The following is a 17006-nucleotide window of genomic DNA, read 5'->3' on the forward strand; positions in this document are numbered from 1 at the left end:
AGCCACGCCACGTTTTTTTTTTTACATCGGAAAAATCTTGTGGCACACACCACTAAACCAAAAATGTTCCAAAATGTCACCACAACCTCACACGTGCATCAATAAGTCCATGGGAGGAACAAGGTAGGTGTTGCCACACACGGACCAATATTACATTGCTATGCCAGTCTTTACACCACAGACACTCCACAGTAGCCACGGTTTTTACATCACCACTTTTTCTCTTTCCCAATCACCTTTTCGGGAAAAACAATAGTATCCATAGAAAGGAATATTCCAATCTCTTGTCTACATGCGTTTGTGAAAATCAACCAGAATAGTCAATAGGGCATGCCCAGAAAAACGTAAACATCAACATCACGTGATTACCGAGTTTTTCTTTCACTTGTCGGAATAACTCCGTATTGACAATTTTTCGTTCATCCAGTCTTGAAATTTAATTTGAATCCAAAACAAACTTTGCTTAGTCCAGTGCCGATTCGATTTTTGGCCTCCATTTTTAAAAGTGAAGAACGTCTGGAATCTGCGTGTTACGTCATATCTGAGCATGCGCTGAAAGAACGCACCCGGCATAAAATTTAAACAGGAAAAGATCAAATTCAATCTTGATAATATTTTATAATTAAACTCAGGACATGTTTTATATAGATATATATTTTCTTTTTTAATAAAACCGGACTTATGAATAAAGTATAGAAGGGTTTAGATTCTGTTTCACAGATGGCGCTAATGCACACGAAAGCTGCTTGCCAATAAACAACAGAAGAAGAAAAACACCACGAAGAAGAAGAACGCAGTCTGACAACTTTCCGTTTGAGCGGATACAAGATACCTCAATCGGATTGGTTAAAGGAATATTCCATCCCTGTTCAATTCTTTCCGTTTTTTTAGCAAATAAACCAAATGCAATTGGAATATTTGGGTCCATGTATACCAGGGGTCTAAAACTCAATTTACCTGGGGGCCATTGGAGCTAGGGTCTGGGCAAGGCTGGACCGCATCAGGTTTTCCAAAAAAAAACAAACGCATTTATTAAAAACAGAAAAATATACAAACTTTTTCAGTGCTTTGGTTCCGATTTTCTACAATAAAAGCTCTGATAAAACATTCCACTGTTCTCAAATATCTTAATTTTTATTTTTCTGCACAAAATAAGATGAAAAATAAATAAATCAAGAATAAAGAAAATCAATCCATCAGTAATAAATAAATATAATAATAATAGGTAGACAAATGATTTTTTTCAGATTAAAATGAACAAATCATTATTAGAGCCCTGTAGACATGACAAAACACGACTATAGTCACATTTATACTCTTTTTATTTACAACATATTGCGCAACTGCAGGGTCTTGAGACACATGCTAACTCGCAAACTCGACTAAAGCTAGCGACCTAAACGGTAGCCTTCAAGTTATTTCCTTTCAACTTAAATAGCCAAAAACTTACCACTTCCACACGGATAGGGAGGATAACTATTAACAGTTATTTAACCTTTAACATGAACATTAATCAAACGTAATAATTTTTTCTGGGTACATGATACCATACAGCATCCATATCAAACTTGCGCGGGACGCACTAACATTAAACTTTCATATCAAAGCGGGGGCCTCAAATTAGTGTCCTGCGTGCCACATTTGGCCCGCGGGCCGTGTGTTTGAAACCGATGGTCTACCATGTCAAAGCGAAATATTTGAATCTGTGGGGAAAAAAATGCCTACTTTATTGCACAGGTCACGGTAATGATCGGGAACCTAGACCAGCTGGAGAAGACCCATGACAAGAATCAAGTTCTTGTAACCCGTCGGGAGTACATCAAGATCCAAATGGCGCTCGAGGAATGTAAGAAACGTCACTAGGAGCTCCGTTAATAATAAAAAGTTTCATGTAAAACAGCATTTTGTGGTCACCTTAAATTTGTTTAATGATCTGAAATAATTAATTGTGAAATTAATTACTGGAGCCTATGCCAGCAGACTTTGCATATAAATTACCAGTTTTGGATAATGGCTCTCACTGTGGTTGGCTGGAGTCCCAAAGCTTTGGAAAATGCTTTATAACCATTTCCAGACTGATTAGGTACGCAGGCCACACAGCTAGGAGACCCGAGTTCAATTCCACTCTCGGCCATCTCTGTGTGGAGTTTGCGTGGGTTTTCTCCGGGTACTCCGGTTTCTTCCCACATTCTTCCAACAGCTGGTGACGACCGTCGTGAGGATAAGCGGTAGAAAATGAATGAACATTATTCCAACAGTAAAATATGGTGGTGGTAGTGTGATGGTCTGGGACTGTTTTGCTGCATCAGGACCTGGAAGACTCACTGTGATAAATGGAACCATGAATTATTGTTAATATGCAAATATGGGCTGCACGGCGGACGAGTGGTTAGTGCGCAGACCTCACAGTTAGGAGACCAGGGTTCAATTCCACCCTCTGCCATTTCTGTGTGGAGTTTGCATGTTCTCCCTGTGCATGCGTGGGTTTTTTATCCGGGTACTCCGGTTTCCTCCCACATTCCAAAAACATGCTAGGTTAATTAGCAACTCCAAATTGTCCATAGGTATGAATGTGAGTGTGAATGGTTGTTTGTCTATATGTGCCCTGTGATTGGCCACCACATGCGGATATCCCTTCCCCAAACTATCAGTCGTTTCTCTGAGGCTGTTTGCTTTTTATGATCTATTGTTTTTTAACAGTTTTATTGATGTTGTGATATTATAGTGGATTATATTATGATCGATGACGTGCATAATAGGAGATGATGGCATAACAATTGAGTGAGTTGAGGCAAGAGATTAACAACATGAAGAAGTAGTAATTCCTCATCATGCTTGATGATGCTTATAGGAAACAATCATTTCCATCATTTGCCAGCAGATGTCAGTACAGAACAAAACAGACAATTGAGACTCCGCCAGATGCAAAGGGATGGGAGGAAATAAGATCTCTTCCAAATACATTCCTGAGTTATTACTGTGCTGAATGCTACAGTAGTAGTGGGAAGACATTCCTGCTTCCTCTCCATGTTGGGTAGGTTAAGTTAGATCAGACACGGAACATTAGTGAACCTTCCCAAGAGTAGTTGGCCAACCAAAAACCCACATAAAAGCCACAGATTCTTAATACAGTTGAAAATCCAGCACTTCGAGAAATGCTGCAAACGTTTCACAGAATTGCCTGTGAGAAAATTCCACATTCCACAAACACCAATTCCACAACCTGACACCGTGACATATTTTATTTTTTTTCAGATGGCCGAGGGTGGAATCGAACTCGGGTGTCCTTGCTGTGTGGCCTCCACACTAACCACTCGATCACCATGCAGCCACAGATTCTTAATACAAGTAAAAATCCAGCATTTCGAGAAATGCTGCAAATGTTTCACAGACCGAATTTCCTGTGAGAAAATTTCACAAACACCAATTCCACAACCTGATACCATGACATATTTTTTTTCAGATGGCCGAGGGTGGAATCGAACTCGGGTGTCCTTGCTGTAGTGTTGTGCAGGCAATTCGGTGAAATGTTTGCAGCGTTTCTCGAAATGCTGGATTTTCAACTGTATTAAGAATCTGTGGCTGCACGGTGGATGAGCGGTTGGTGTGTAGGCCACACATCTCAGAGACCCGGGTTCGATTCCACCCTCGGCCATCTGCATGTTCTCCCTGTGCATATGTGGGTTTGTGGAATGTGGAATTTTCTCACAGGCAATTCGGTCTGTGAAACGTTTCTCGAAATGCTGGATTTTCACCTGTATTAAGAATCTGTGGCTGCACGTTGCTCTAGTGGTTAGTGTGCAGGCCACACAGCAAGGACACCCGAGTTCGATTCCACCCTCGGCCATCTGAAAAAAATATGTCATGGTGTCAGGTTGTGGAATTGGTGTTTGTGGAATGTGGAATTTTCTCACAGGCAATTCGGTCTGTGAAACGTTTGCAGCATTTCTCGAAATGCTGGATTTTCAACTGTATTAAGAATCTGTGGCTGCACGGTGGATGAGTGGTTACTGTGCAGGCCACAGATTCTTAATACATATCGTATCGTAGTGTTGGGCAGGCAATTCGGTCTGTGAAACATTTGCAGCATTTCTCGAAATGCTGGATTTTCAACTGTATTAAGAATCTGTGGCTGCACGGTGGATGAGTGGTTACTGTGCAGGCCACAGATTCTTAATACATATCGTATCGTAGTGTTGTGCAGGCAATTCGGTCTGTGAAACGTTTGCAGCATTTCTCGAAATGCTGGACTTTCAACTGTATTAAGAATCTGTGGCTGCACGGTGGATGAGTGGTTACTGTGCAGGCCACAGATTCTTAATACATATCGTATCGTAGTGTTGTGCAGGCAATTCGGTCTGTGAAACGTTTGCAGCATTTCTCGAAATGCTGGATTTTCAACTGTATTAAGAATCTGTGGCTGCACGGTGGATGAGTGGTTACTGTGCAGGCCACAGATTCTTAAAACATATCGTATCGTAGTGTTGTGCAGGCAATTCGGTCTGTGAAACGTTTGCAGCATTTCTCGAAATGCTGGATTTTCAACTGTATTAAGAATCTGTGGCTGCACAGTGGATGAGTGGTTACTGTGCAGGCCACAGATTCTTAATACATATCGTATCGTAGTGTTGTGCAGGCAATTCGGTCTGTGAAACGTTTGCAGCATTTCTCGAAATGCTGGATTTTCAACTGTATTAAGAATCTGTGGCTGCACGGTGGATGAGTGGTTACTGTGCAGGCCACAGATTCTTAATACATATCGTATCGTAGTGTTGTGCAGGCAATTCGGTCTGTGAAACGTTTGCAGCATTTCTCGAAATGCTGGATTTTCAACTGTATTAAGAATCTGTGGCTGCACAGTGGATGAGTGGTTACTGTGCAGGCCACAGATTCTTAATACATATCGTATCGTAGTGTTGTGCAGGCAATTCGGTCTGTGAAACGTTTGCAGCATTTCTCGAAATGCTGGATTTTCAACTGTATTAAGAATCTGTGGCTGCACGGTGGATGAGTGGTTACTGTGCAGGCCACAGATTCTTAATACATATCGTATCGTAGTGTTGTGCAGGCAATTCGGTCTGTGAAACGTTTGCAGCATTTCTCGAAATGCTGGATTTTCAACTGTATTAAGAATCTGTGGCTGCACGGTGGATGAGTGGTTACTGTGCAGGCCACAGATTCTTAATACATATCGTATCGTAGTGTTGTGCAGGCAATTCGGTCTGTGAAACGTTTGCAGCATTTCTCGAAATGCTGGATTTTCAACTGTATTAAGAATCTGTGGCTGCACGGTGGATGAGTGGTTACTGTGCAGGCCACAGATTCTTAATACATATCGTATCGTAGTGTTGTGCAGGCAATTCGGTCTGTGAAACGTTTGCAGCATTTCTCGAAATGCTGGATTTTCAACTGTATTAAGAATCTGTGGCTGCACGGTGGATGAGTGGTTACTGTGCAGGCCACAGATTCTTAATACATATCGTATCGTAGTGTTGTGCAGGCAATTCGGTCTGTGAAACGTTTGCAGCATTTCTCAAAATGCTGGATTTTCAACTGTATTAAGAATCTGTGGCTGCACGGTGGATGAGTGGTTACTGTGCAGGCCACAGATTCTTAATACATATCGTATCGTAGTGTTGTGCAGGCAATTCGGTCTGTGAAACGTTTGCAGCATTTCTCGAAATGCTGGATTTTCAACTGTATTAAGAATCTGTGGCTGCACGGTGGATGAGTGGTTACTGTGCAGGCCACAGATTCTTAATACATATCGTATCGTAGTGTTGTGCAGGCAATTCGGTCTGTGAAACATTTGCAGCATTTCTCGAAATGGTGGATTTTCAACTGTATTAAGAATCTGTGGCTGCACGGTGGATGAGTGGTTACTCTGCAGGCCACAGATTCTTAATACATATCGTATCGTAGTGTTGTGCAGGCAATTCGGTCTGTGAAACGTTTGCAGCATTTCTCGAAATGCTGGATTTTCAACTGTATTAAGAATCTGTGGCTGCACGGTGGATGAGTGGTTACTGTGCAGGCCACAGATTCTTAATACAGTTGAAAATCCATCATTTCGGGAAATGCTGCAAATGTTTCACAGACCGAATTGCCTGCACAACACTACGATTCATCTGCAGATGCTCCTATATCTCTCAAAACCGTTCACTTATGTGTCAAAATTACATTTCTTTCCCACATAAATTATCATTTCTCCCAAAATGTCATTTCTGTTCCAAGAAATTGGAGTCCGTAGTCGTAAGCCACTTATGCTCCACTTTTTTTTTCCCCCCCTTCAGAGTGTTAAGCGACGCCCTTTGTGTTGTTATAAACCGATGATAAAAAGTCAAGGATTTCCTCCACGAGATCAGCCAGCAGCTGCAGCCTTGTTCCACACGTCTCCTCCCTCCTTCCTGAAAACAACATTCCGGTGAAAATGGCCACAGCCGGTAAGGTAAGTGACTTAGTCGAGGAAAGTGAAAGTGAAAAAAATAACCCACTCGGATTCTGGGGTGTCGTTCGTGATAATGTATGGCATGAATATTTAATATAGCGCATATGAGCTTTAAAGTTGGAGTCTTCTGGGATTAAAGTCGGAATGCTTCTCCAGTAGTGTTTACGTAATACTTCATCACACTACTCAAGCGCAAGTAGTACTACGAGTGTACTTTTTTTTTATTGTACTCTTGTTATGTAAAGGACAAACCCTGTCCCATTTCTTTTCCCTGTGCCACCTTTGAACCCGTGATATCAGTTTAAGTGTATTTGCTAGCTTGCGTCCATACAGTACATCATTTAATTATCTTGGCCGCTAATCAATGATTGATTTGGCCAGCGCGCTAACCGCTTATCCACCGTGCAGCTTCCATTTAAATTATTTTTGGAATGTTGGAGGAAACCGGAGTACCCGGAGAAAACCCGGGGAGAACATGCAAACTCCACACAGAGATAGCCGAGGTTGGAATCGAACCCTGGTCTCCTAGCTGTGAGATCCGCGCGCTAACCACTCATCCGCCATGCAGCCCATATTTGCATATTAACAATAATTCATGGTTCCATTTATCACAGTGAGTCTTCCAGGTCCTGATGCAGCAAAACAGTCCCAGACCATCACACTACCACCACCATATTTTACTGTTGGAATAATGTTCATTCATTTTTTACCGCTTATCCTCACGACGGTCGTCACCAGGTGTCTTGTGGGAAGAATGTGGGAAGAAACCGGAGTACCCGGAGAAAACCCACGCAAATTCCACACAGAGATGGCCGAGTATGGAATTGAACTCGGGTCACCTTGCTGTGTGGCCTGTGTGCTGACGACCCTCCATATAAGTTAACTGAGATTAATTCAGAGTTATCAGTCTGGTAATGGTTATAAAGCATTTTCCAAAGCTTTGGGACTCCAGCCAACCACAGTGAGAGCCATTATCCAAAATTGGCCAAAACATGGAACATTGGTGAACCTTCCCAAGGGTGGTCGGCCAACCAAAAACCCACAGAAAAAACCCTCCACCGTGCGGCCTCCATCTAAATCCTTCATTCATTTTCTACACCCTGGACTAGTGGCCAGCCAATCACAGGGCACATATAGTCAAACAACCATTCACACTCACATTCATACCTATGGACAATTTGGAGTCGCTAATTAACCTAGCATGTTTTTGGAATGTGGAAGGAAACCGGAGTACCTGGAGAAAACCCATGCAAACTCCACACAGAGATGTGGAACCGAGGATGGAATTGAACTCGGGTCTCCTAGCAGTGATGCCTGAACGCTAACCACTCATCCACCGTGCAGCTCTAAATCAGTCCTACCAAATATATCTGCTAGAGAGTTTAGTGGATTTGTTGTTGTTGTTGTTGTAAAGGTGATCAAGTGCAAGGCAGCAGTGGCCTGGGAGCCAAAAAAGCCTCTGGTGATTGAGGAGATTGAGGTGGAACCACCGCAAGCTAACGAGGTCCGCGTCAAGGTGAGACATTGAGAAGTGTTCTGTATTCAATGTGGAATTCATATACATTTTATTAGTTATTATTATTAACCGTTGAAAGTGTGTTCATCCAAAAATTGTGCTAACAAACAAACAATGGTTAAAAGACATATCTCTACTTTGTCCTTTTGCACTTGGTGGAAATAAATACTATGAATCTTGTACGCTACTTTCCACGTAGAGTTTTTGTAGATTTTTTTAAAATTTTTTATAGATTTTTTATTTTTATTTTTTTTCTAACATTTTAAACATTATTGCTTTTTAATCAAATGTAAAATCCTTTTAATTTTTTATAGATTTTTTTTATTTTGTTGCAAAAAATCTAAAATTTTAAACATTATTGCTTTTTAATGAAATGTAAAATCCTTTTAATTTTTTAAAGATTTTTTTTATTTTTTTTAATCTAAAATTTTAAACATTGCTTTTTAATGAAATGTAAACTCCTTTTAATTTTTTAAAGATTTTTTTATTTTTATTTTTTTTTTACAAAAAAAATCTAAAATGTTAAACATGATTGCTTTTTAATCAAATGTAAAATCCTTTTAATGTTTTATAGATTTTTTTTATTTATTTTTTAATCAAAAAAATCTAAAATTTTAAACAGTATTGCTTTTTAATCAAACATAAAATCCTTTTAATTTTTTATTGATTTTTTTAAAAATCTAAAATTTTAAACATTATTGGTTTTTAATCAAATGTAAAATCCTTTACATTTTTTATAGATTTTTTTATTTTTATTTTTTACAAAAAAAATCTAAAATTTTAAACAATATTGCTTTTTAATCAAATGTAAAATCCTTTTCATGTTTTATAGATTTTTTTATTTTTATATTTTACAAAAAAATCAAAGATTTTAAACATTATTGCTTTTTAATCAAATGTAAAATCCTTTTAATTTTTTATAGATTTTATTTTTTTTATTTTTTTACAAAAACAATCTAAAATTTTAAACATTATTGCTTTTTAATCAAATGTAAAACCCTTTTAATTTTTTATAGATTTTATTTTTTTTATTTTTTTACAAAAAAAATCTAAAATTTTAAACATTATTGCTTTTTAATCAAATGTAAAATCCTTTTTCATCGGAGCAGATTGTGGCGACCGGTCTCTGCCGCACCGACCTCTTCTACCTGTATGAGACCGACAATATGGAGCTCTTCCCGATGGTCCTTGGCCATGAAGGAGCAGGCATTGTGGAGAGCGTTGGTCCCGGAGTCACCGAATTTCAACCAGGTTTAGATTTTTTTTATTATTATTTTTTTCCCCAAAAAATCTAAAATTTTATCACAAATCACAAATTTTATATAATAGGGCAAAAGCAGGCTAATAAGCAGGCCAATAAGCAAGCTAATCAGAAGAAGAATAATGATAAGCCCCCCTAAAATGTTCTTAGGCCCCTCTAAATAATTTGAGAGTTTTTTTAATAATTTTTTTTATAGATTTTTTTTTATTATTTTTTTTTACAAAAAAATCTAAAATTTTATCACAAATCACAAATTTTATATAATAGAGCAAAAGCAGGCTAATAAGCAGGCCAATAAGCAAGCTAATCAGAAGAATAATAATGATGATAGGAATAATAATGGCTGAAGCCCCCCTAAAATGTTCATAAGCCCCCTTAAATAATTTGATATTTTTTAATAGATTTTTTAAAATTTATTATAGATTTTTTTTTTTTTTACAAAAAAAAAAAATTATCACAAATCAGAAATTTTATATAATAGGGCAAAAGCAGTCTAATAAGCAGGCCAATAAGCAAGCTAATCAGAAGAAGAAGAATGATGATAGTAATAATAATGGCTGAAGTCCCCCTAAAATGTTCATAAGCCCCTCTAAATAATTTTATATTTTTTATTGATTTAAAAAAAATGGTTTTTTTTTGTACAAAAAATCTCTGACAAATTTCATATAATAGGACAAAAGCAGGCTAATAAGCAAGCTAATAAGCAGGCTAAAACTAGCCTACTACTAATAATGAGAATAAGAATAATGATGATAGTAATAATAATAGGCTAATTAATAATATAATAATGATTATTATATCATTGATGACTGTTTTAGGTGACAAGGTGATCCCCCTCATCATCTCCCAGTGCAGAGAGTGTCGCTTCTGTAAGAGTCCAAAGACCAACCAGTGTGAGAAAGCATGGTGAGCTCCTTTAACAGCATCAACCTTCTACCTGATTTTACCCCCCCCCCACACACACACACACACACACTTCAGCTGGAGGGTCATTAACGTTAAAGACCTTTAACGATACAGGATTGCACTCACTCGCCACAGCCACACCATTAGGTTCACCTGCTGAATATGTTGTAGAGTAATACCTGTTTAATTCGACTATGTACGATTCCTTATTTATGAATGGAATATTTGTATAGCTAAAGCAGTTTATGACTTTTTAAATACAGATTCCTTATTTATGAATGGAATATTTGTATAGCTAAAGCAGTTTATGACTTTTTAAATACAGATTCCTTATTTATAAATGGAATATTTGTATAGCTAAAGCAGTTTATGACCTTTTAAATACGGATTTTTTTTCACATTATTAGAGCCCTCCAGACATGAAATAGCACCCCTATAGTCACTTTTACGCTCAATGCCCCCAATATATATAATTATGTAAATATATATAATTATATATATTTATATAAATATTATTATATATATTATGTTATGAAAAAACAAAAATAGTAAAGATGTAATTTTTCGGGGAATAGAATAAAAATAAAAATTACAAAAATAATTTTTGGGGAGATTCTTTTTAGAAGAAACTTCTCATAACTTCTTAGCAAAATTAACAAAATTTCCAAGTGGCCCTCGCATCCCCTCATTATTGTATTTATTTATTTATTTATTTATTTATTTAAAAAAATAAATTATATTATATTATATTATATTATATTATATTATATTATATTATATTATATTATATTATATTATATTATATTATATTATATTATATTATATTATATTATATTATATTATATTATATTATATTATATTATATTATATATTCAAGTCCAAATATTTAGTTGTTGTAATCTAATGAGAAAATTAGGTTGCGGAAAAAGTCTTTAGAATCTTAATAATATTATATATAATATTATTATAATATTAGATATATAATAAATATATATAATATTTATATATTAAAATATAATAAATATATTATACAAATAATATATTATAAAATATATAATAATTCTCAATAAATCATGCTGTTTGTGCGGCGACCAGTACCAGTACTAGATACCAGTACCAGTACCAGTACCAGTACCAGTACCAGTACCAGTACCACGTCTACCCTGCCTCTCACCCCCATTTTAGGGATATTGTTCCTCACAATGTGAATCGAGCTCCTGCCTCCAAACTAAACTGCAAAGGAAAGAAGTTGCTGCAGTTTATGGGAATCAGTACCTTCTCGGAGTACAGCGTGGTCAATCAGATCGCTCTCGCCAAGATTCACCCTGACGCCCCTTTGGATAAAGTCTGTCTCCTCGGCTGCGGGATTTGCACGGGATTTGGAGCTGCAGTCAATGATGCTAAGGTAAGGGAACTGTAGTTCAAAAGTCACCTGGTAGTGCTAATAAAAGTACAACACTATATATAATTTCCCCAATACAAGCAGTTGATGTTTGGAAAGCAGGAAGTGAACAAATGTAACAGTTAGTGATTGTAAAAGTACCAGATGGAGGGGTAGGATTTAATAAGCTTTGCTTCTTCCTACTCCTTTTGGACATGTGGAACTGGGAACTGATTATGGGATGCATTCGATTGTAATCCGATACATGTTGAAATGAAATGAAACCATTAAAAAAATGTAAATAAAAAAAATTAAAAACCACATAAAAAAATAATAAAATAAAATAAAATAAAAAACTAAAATTATATGTATCATTATATGTTGAAATAAAATTAAACCATTAAAAAAAATTGTTAAAAAAATTAAAAACACATAAAAAAAAACTTAAATTATATTAGGAAAGCAGGAAGTGAACAAATGTAACAGTTAGTGATTGTAAAAGTACCAGATGGAGGGGTAGGATTTAATAAGCTTTGCTTCTTCCTACTCCTTTTGGACATGTGGAACTGGGAACTGATTATGGGATGCATTCGATTGTAATCCGATACATGTTGAAATGAAATGAAACCATTAAAAAAATGTAAATAAAAAAAATTAAAAACCACATAAAAAAATAATAAAATAAAATAAAATAAAAAACTAAAATTATATGTATCATTATATGTTGAAATAAAATTAAACCATTAAAAAAAATTGTTAAAAAAATTAAAAACACATAAAAAAAAACTTAAATTATATTAGGAAAGCAGGAAGTGAACAAATGTAACAGTTAGTGATTGTAAAAGTACCAGATGGAGGGGTAGGATTTAATAAGCTTTGCTTCTTCCTACTCCTTTTGGACATGTGGAACTGGGAACTGATTATGGGATGCATTCAATTGTAATCTGATGCATGTTCAAATGAAATGAAACCATTAAAAAAATAAATAAATAAAAACCACATTTAAAAAAAAAAATAATTAAAAAAATAAAATAAAAAAACTTAAATTATATGTATCATTATATGTTGAAATAAAATTAAACCATTAAAAAAAATTAAAAACACATTTTAAAAAAACAACAAAACTTAAATTATATTAGGAAAGCAGGAAGTGAACAAATGTAACAGTTACTGATTGTAAAAGTACCAGATGGAGGGGTAGGATTTAATAAGCTTTGCTTCTTCCTACTCCTTTTGGACATGTGGAACTGGGAACTGATTATGGGATGCATTCAATTGTAATCTGATGCATGTTCAAATGAAATAAAACCATTACCATTACCATTACCATTACCATTACCATTACCATTACCATTACCATTACCATTACCATTACCATTACCAGCATTACCAAATAACGTATTCTTTATTTCAGGTAGAACCGGGTTCTACGTGTGCCGTGTTTGGCCTGGGTGCCGTGGGCTTGGCCGCCATTATGGGTTGTAAATATTCCGGTGCCAAGAGGATCATCGCGGTTGACATCAATGCGGCCAAGTTTGACAAGGCCAAGGAGTTTGGAGCCACTGACTTTGTCAACCCGAAGGATCACAGCAAAACCATCAGTCGAGTACTGGCTGAGATGACCAACGGTGGAGTCGACTACTCCATAGAGTGTGTTGGGAATGTGGAACTCATGGTAGGGATTTGGGAATGTTTACTTTATTAATCCTTTGATAGCCTATTTGTATTGTTAGGACTCACACTATGGCGCCATTGTCTTTTGTAGTCCAGAAGTCCTTATTTTGTAGGCATGTTTCAGAAAAAAGGCAAAAAATTTACAAACCTAAAAAAAAAAACATAAATCAGAATATTGAAACTCCTATTATTCAGTATCAGTACCACTTGGACCAGAAAATACTGTATATAAAAAATGTGGTCTTGGGAGAAAAAAAATGACTAAAATAACATAATATTATGTGGGAAAACATCATTTTAGTAGCATGAAGTTTAAATATTACAAAAAACAAAAAAATTACAAAAACATCATTTTAGTAGCATAAAGTTTAAATATTACAAAAAATATATATATATTACAAAAAAAAAATTTTTTGAGTCGTACCATGAAAAAAAGGATTGGAAGATTTGTTTGCAAAAAAAGTAATTTCACGAGATTAAAGGAAATGTTTTGGGAATAAGTCATAGTTACGAGGGAGAAAAAAAATGGCAGAAATGGAAAAAAAATGTTGTAATTTTTTGACAATAATCAAAACATCAAGTGATAAAAAAGTTGTATTATAATGAGGAAAAAAATGGTCGCAATTTTACAAGAATAAACTTGTAATATTACCAGGATAAATAATGCAATTTTAGTAGCAGAGGGTAGAAAAAAAATTGTTTTATGAAAGACAAAAATATAAATAAATTTTTATTTTTTAAAAAATTTAAAAATTTAAAAATTTAAAAATTTAAAAATTTAAAAATTTAAAAATTTAAAAATTTAAAAATTTAAAAATTTAAAAATTTAAAAATTTAAAAATAAAACATAAAAAAATTAAAAATTAAAAATTAAAAATTAAAAATTAAAAATTAAAAATTAAAAATTAAAAATTAAAAATTAAAAATTAAAATAAAATAAAATAAAATAAATAATAATAATAAAAACAAAAAATAAAAAATAAAATAATAAAGTAATAAAAAATAATAAATGAAAAAAAGAAAAAAAATAAAAGTAATAAAAATACATAAATAAATAAAAATAAATAAATAAATTGTTGTTGTAAAGTTGTAATTTTTGGGGAATAGAATAAAAATAAAAATTACTCAAATAATTTTTTGGGAGATTCTTTTTCGAATAAATTTCTCATAACTTCTTAGCATACAAAATTACCTTTTACAAAATTTCCAAGTGGCCCTTGCATCCACTCATTTATTTTTTTCAGTATGTGGCCTATGGTGGAAAAATGTTTCTAAAATGACTTAGACATATTCTGAAAAAAAAAATCGCAGCTTGTTTTTTTGCTTTTAAATCCCCAAAACTGTGCTTCCATTCCGGACTTTTTTTTTTTTTAGGCTTCCCCCAAATCCATCAATGTTAAAATGGATTTAAAGTACTGATCCACAACATGTGTGTTGTTTCCTAGCGCCACGCGTTGGAGTCCTGTTTGCAAGGCTGGGGCGTGAGCGTGATTGTGGGTTGGACCGACAAATACGATGTTTCTGTTCGTCCCGGTGAGCTCATTGCGGGGCGCACGTGGAAAGGCTCCGTGTTTGGAGGTAAATTTGCCCAAATGCACTTTCTACTAGTCCACGGTCTACTGTAGAACAGCTGGAACACATCTGGTTGATACCATACAAACATTTTTTTTTTGCTCCTCAGGTTTTAAGGGTAAGGATGGTGTGGCTGAGATGGTTAGAGCCTACCTGGATAAGAAGGTGAAGATCGATGAGTTCATAACTCATAAGATGCCTTTGGACCACATCAATGAAGCTATCACATTGCTGCAGGAAGGCAAAAGGTACCGCTACTACAAAGTACTAGTATAAACTACCAAAACTAATACTGTACTATATATTCATATCATTATTATTTTTTTATTCCACAGCATCCGAACGGTCTTGAGTGCTCGTCCACATTAAGTCAACGTAATTGGTTTCAATAACTTCGAAAAGTTCACTATATATGTATCAGCCTATCACAGCTGTCTTACACCCTGGACTGGTGGCCAGCCAATCACAGGGCACATATAGACAAACAACCATTCACACTCACATTCATACCTATGGACAATTTGGAGTCGCTAATTAACCTAGCATGTTTTTTTGGAATGTGGGAGGAAACCGGAGTACCCGGAGAAAACCCACGCATGCACGGGGAAGAACATGCAAACTCCCACACAGACATGGCCGAGGTTGGAATTGAACCCGGGTCTCCTAGCTGTGAGGCCAGCACGCTAACCACTCGTCCACCGTGCAGCCCATAAATAAAAAAACAAAAAAACTCCATAATTTTCCTGGCCCCTCTCTCTCTCTCTCTCTCTCTCTCTCTATATATATATATATATATATATATATATATAATTATATATATAAAATTATTATATATTATTATATATAATAAAATTATATATATATATATATAAAATTTTGCCATAATTTTGGCAAATTTATATATATATATATAAACTCCATAATTTTGCTGGCCTCTATATATATATATACATAAATTTTGCCATAATTTTGGCAAATTTATGTATATATATAAACTCTATAATTTTGCTGGCCTCTATATATATATATATATATATAAATTTTGCCATAATTTTGGCAAATTTATGTATATATATAAACTCCATAATTTTGCTGGCCTCTCTCTCTCTCTCTCTCTCTCTCTCTTTATATATATATATATATATATATATATATATATATATATATATATATATATATATATATAGAGGCCAGCAAAATTATGGAGTTCATTTTGAAAATTTTTCATTTTTCATCAGTTAACAAAATTGAAAATATATTTATCACACACACTATTTTACGCTTTTAATTCTAACTTTCTGCATTGAATTTGTTTAATTTTAATTTATTTTCAATTTTTAAAATTTTCATTTTTTTTATTTTCATTTTTTTTTTTTTTTTAGTTTAATTTAATTTAATTAATTTTATCTGTAAAAGTGTTATACTATCATCATACTATGTTGTCATGTCCCTTTTTCAGGAGCACTTTAAACATCAGACCACATCAAATTAGTCTAAGTCTAATCTTTGATATGGAGCCCAAAACTCCTAACTTTGATTATTGATTATTAATTATCAGAGCAAAATATGTGACATAATTGAATCAAATTAGCATTTAAATGGTTTAAATGATTTTTGAAAATAAGTTATATTTGTCATTTTTCATTAAGAACTGAAGTTGAAACCCCTAACTTTGATTATTGATTATTAATTATCAGAGCAAAAAATGTGACATAATTGAATCAAATTAGCATTTAAAGGGTTTAAATGATTTTTGAAAATTAGATATTTGTTATTTTTTTTATTAAGAACTGAAGTTGAAACCCCTAACTTTGATTATTGATTAATTATCAGAGCAAAAAATGTGACATAATTGAATCAAATTAGCATTTAAATGGTTTAAATGATTTTTGAAAATAAGTTATATTTGTCATTTTTCATTAAGAACTGAAGTTGAAACCCCTAACTTTGATTATTGATTAATTATCAGAGCAATAAATGTGACATAATTGAATCAAATTAGCATTTAAATGGTTTAAATGATTTTTGAAAATAAGTTATATTTGTCATTTTTCATTAAGAACTGAAGTTGAAACCCCAAACTTTGATTATTGATTAATTATTAGAGCAAAAAATGTGACATAATTGAATCAAATTAGCATTTAAAGGGTTTAAATGATTTTTGAAAATTAGATATGTTATTTTTTTATTAAGAACTGAAGTTGAAACCCCTAACTTTGATTTTTGATTAATTATCAGAACAAAAAAT

General features: G+C 34.3%; 1 protein-coding gene across 1 annotated transcript; it reads left to right on the plus strand.

Moving 5' to 3' along the window:
- The first annotated feature begins 6301 nt into the window (after positions 1-6301).
- LOC131140230 (alcohol dehydrogenase 1-like) lies at positions 6302-15632 on the plus strand. Its single transcript, XM_058090456.1, has 9 exons — positions 6302-6448; positions 7863-7964; positions 9074-9215; positions 10044-10131; positions 11317-11536; positions 12927-13187; positions 14632-14764; positions 14868-15006; positions 15094-15632. The coding sequence occupies exons 1-9, from the start codon at positions 6431-6433 to the stop codon at positions 15125-15127; spliced, it is 1137 nt and encodes a 378-aa protein (XP_057946439.1). The 5' UTR covers positions 6302-6430; the 3' UTR covers positions 15128-15632.
- The last annotated feature ends 1374 nt before the right edge of the window (positions 15633-17006 follow it).

The sequence above is a fragment of the Doryrhamphus excisus genome, chromosome 13 (assembly GCF_030265055.1).
Source record: "Doryrhamphus excisus isolate RoL2022-K1 chromosome 13, RoL_Dexc_1.0, whole genome shotgun sequence".
NCBI lineage: Eukaryota > Metazoa > Chordata > Actinopteri > Syngnathiformes > Syngnathidae > Doryrhamphus > Doryrhamphus excisus.

Coding starts and splice junctions, on each gene's coding strand:
- LOC131140230 (XM_058090456.1), top strand. Junction 10,132..11,316: donor AACCAGTGTGAGAAAGCATG/GTGAGCTCCTTT, acceptor CCCCCATTTTAG/GGATATTGTTCCTCACAATG. Junction 15,007..15,093: donor TTGCTGCAGGAAGGCAAAAG/GTACCGCTACTA, acceptor TTTATTCCACAG/CATCCGAACGGTCTTGAGTG.